General features: G+C 57.9%; 1 protein-coding gene across 1 annotated transcript in view; it reads right to left on the bottom strand.

Annotated features, from left to right (window-relative positions):
• The window catches only part of LOC118329508 (RNA-binding protein with serine-rich domain 1-like), a gene marked incomplete in the record, with an annotated part of 5,343 nt that overhangs the window by 2,025 nt on the left and 3,102 nt on the right, over window positions 1-216 (bottom strand). The window contains 1 exon segment of the mRNA XM_035663728.1: window positions 108-179. Within this exon segment, the coding sequence (XP_035519621.1) occupies window positions 108-179 (72 nt within the window).

The following is a 216-nucleotide window of genomic DNA, read 5'->3' as shown; positions in this document are numbered from 1 at the left end:
CTAGGAGGAGAGAAAGGAGGACAGAGTAAGAAAAATGGCAGACACATTTTACATATATTCTAGATTGCCGCCATTTCCAGCACCGGGACTCAGTACATCCTGCTCACCTTCTCCTCATTCGGGGTGGTGTGCGTCGCCACATTGGGGGTGGAGGGGGCATCCTGCGGGGAGGGGACAGCCTGCGGGGGGGAGGGCGCACTGTGGGAGTCAGCACAG

This window comes from Morone saxatilis, unplaced genomic scaffold, assembly GCF_004916995.1.
Source record: "Morone saxatilis isolate NCDOM2014 unplaced genomic scaffold, NCSU_SB_2.0 Contig1, whole genome shotgun sequence".
NCBI classification, from domain to species: Eukaryota; Metazoa; Chordata; class Actinopteri; family Moronidae; genus Morone; species Morone saxatilis.
The sequence above is the reverse complement of the archived record's forward strand: the minus strand, read 5'-3'. Positions and strand labels throughout refer to the sequence as shown.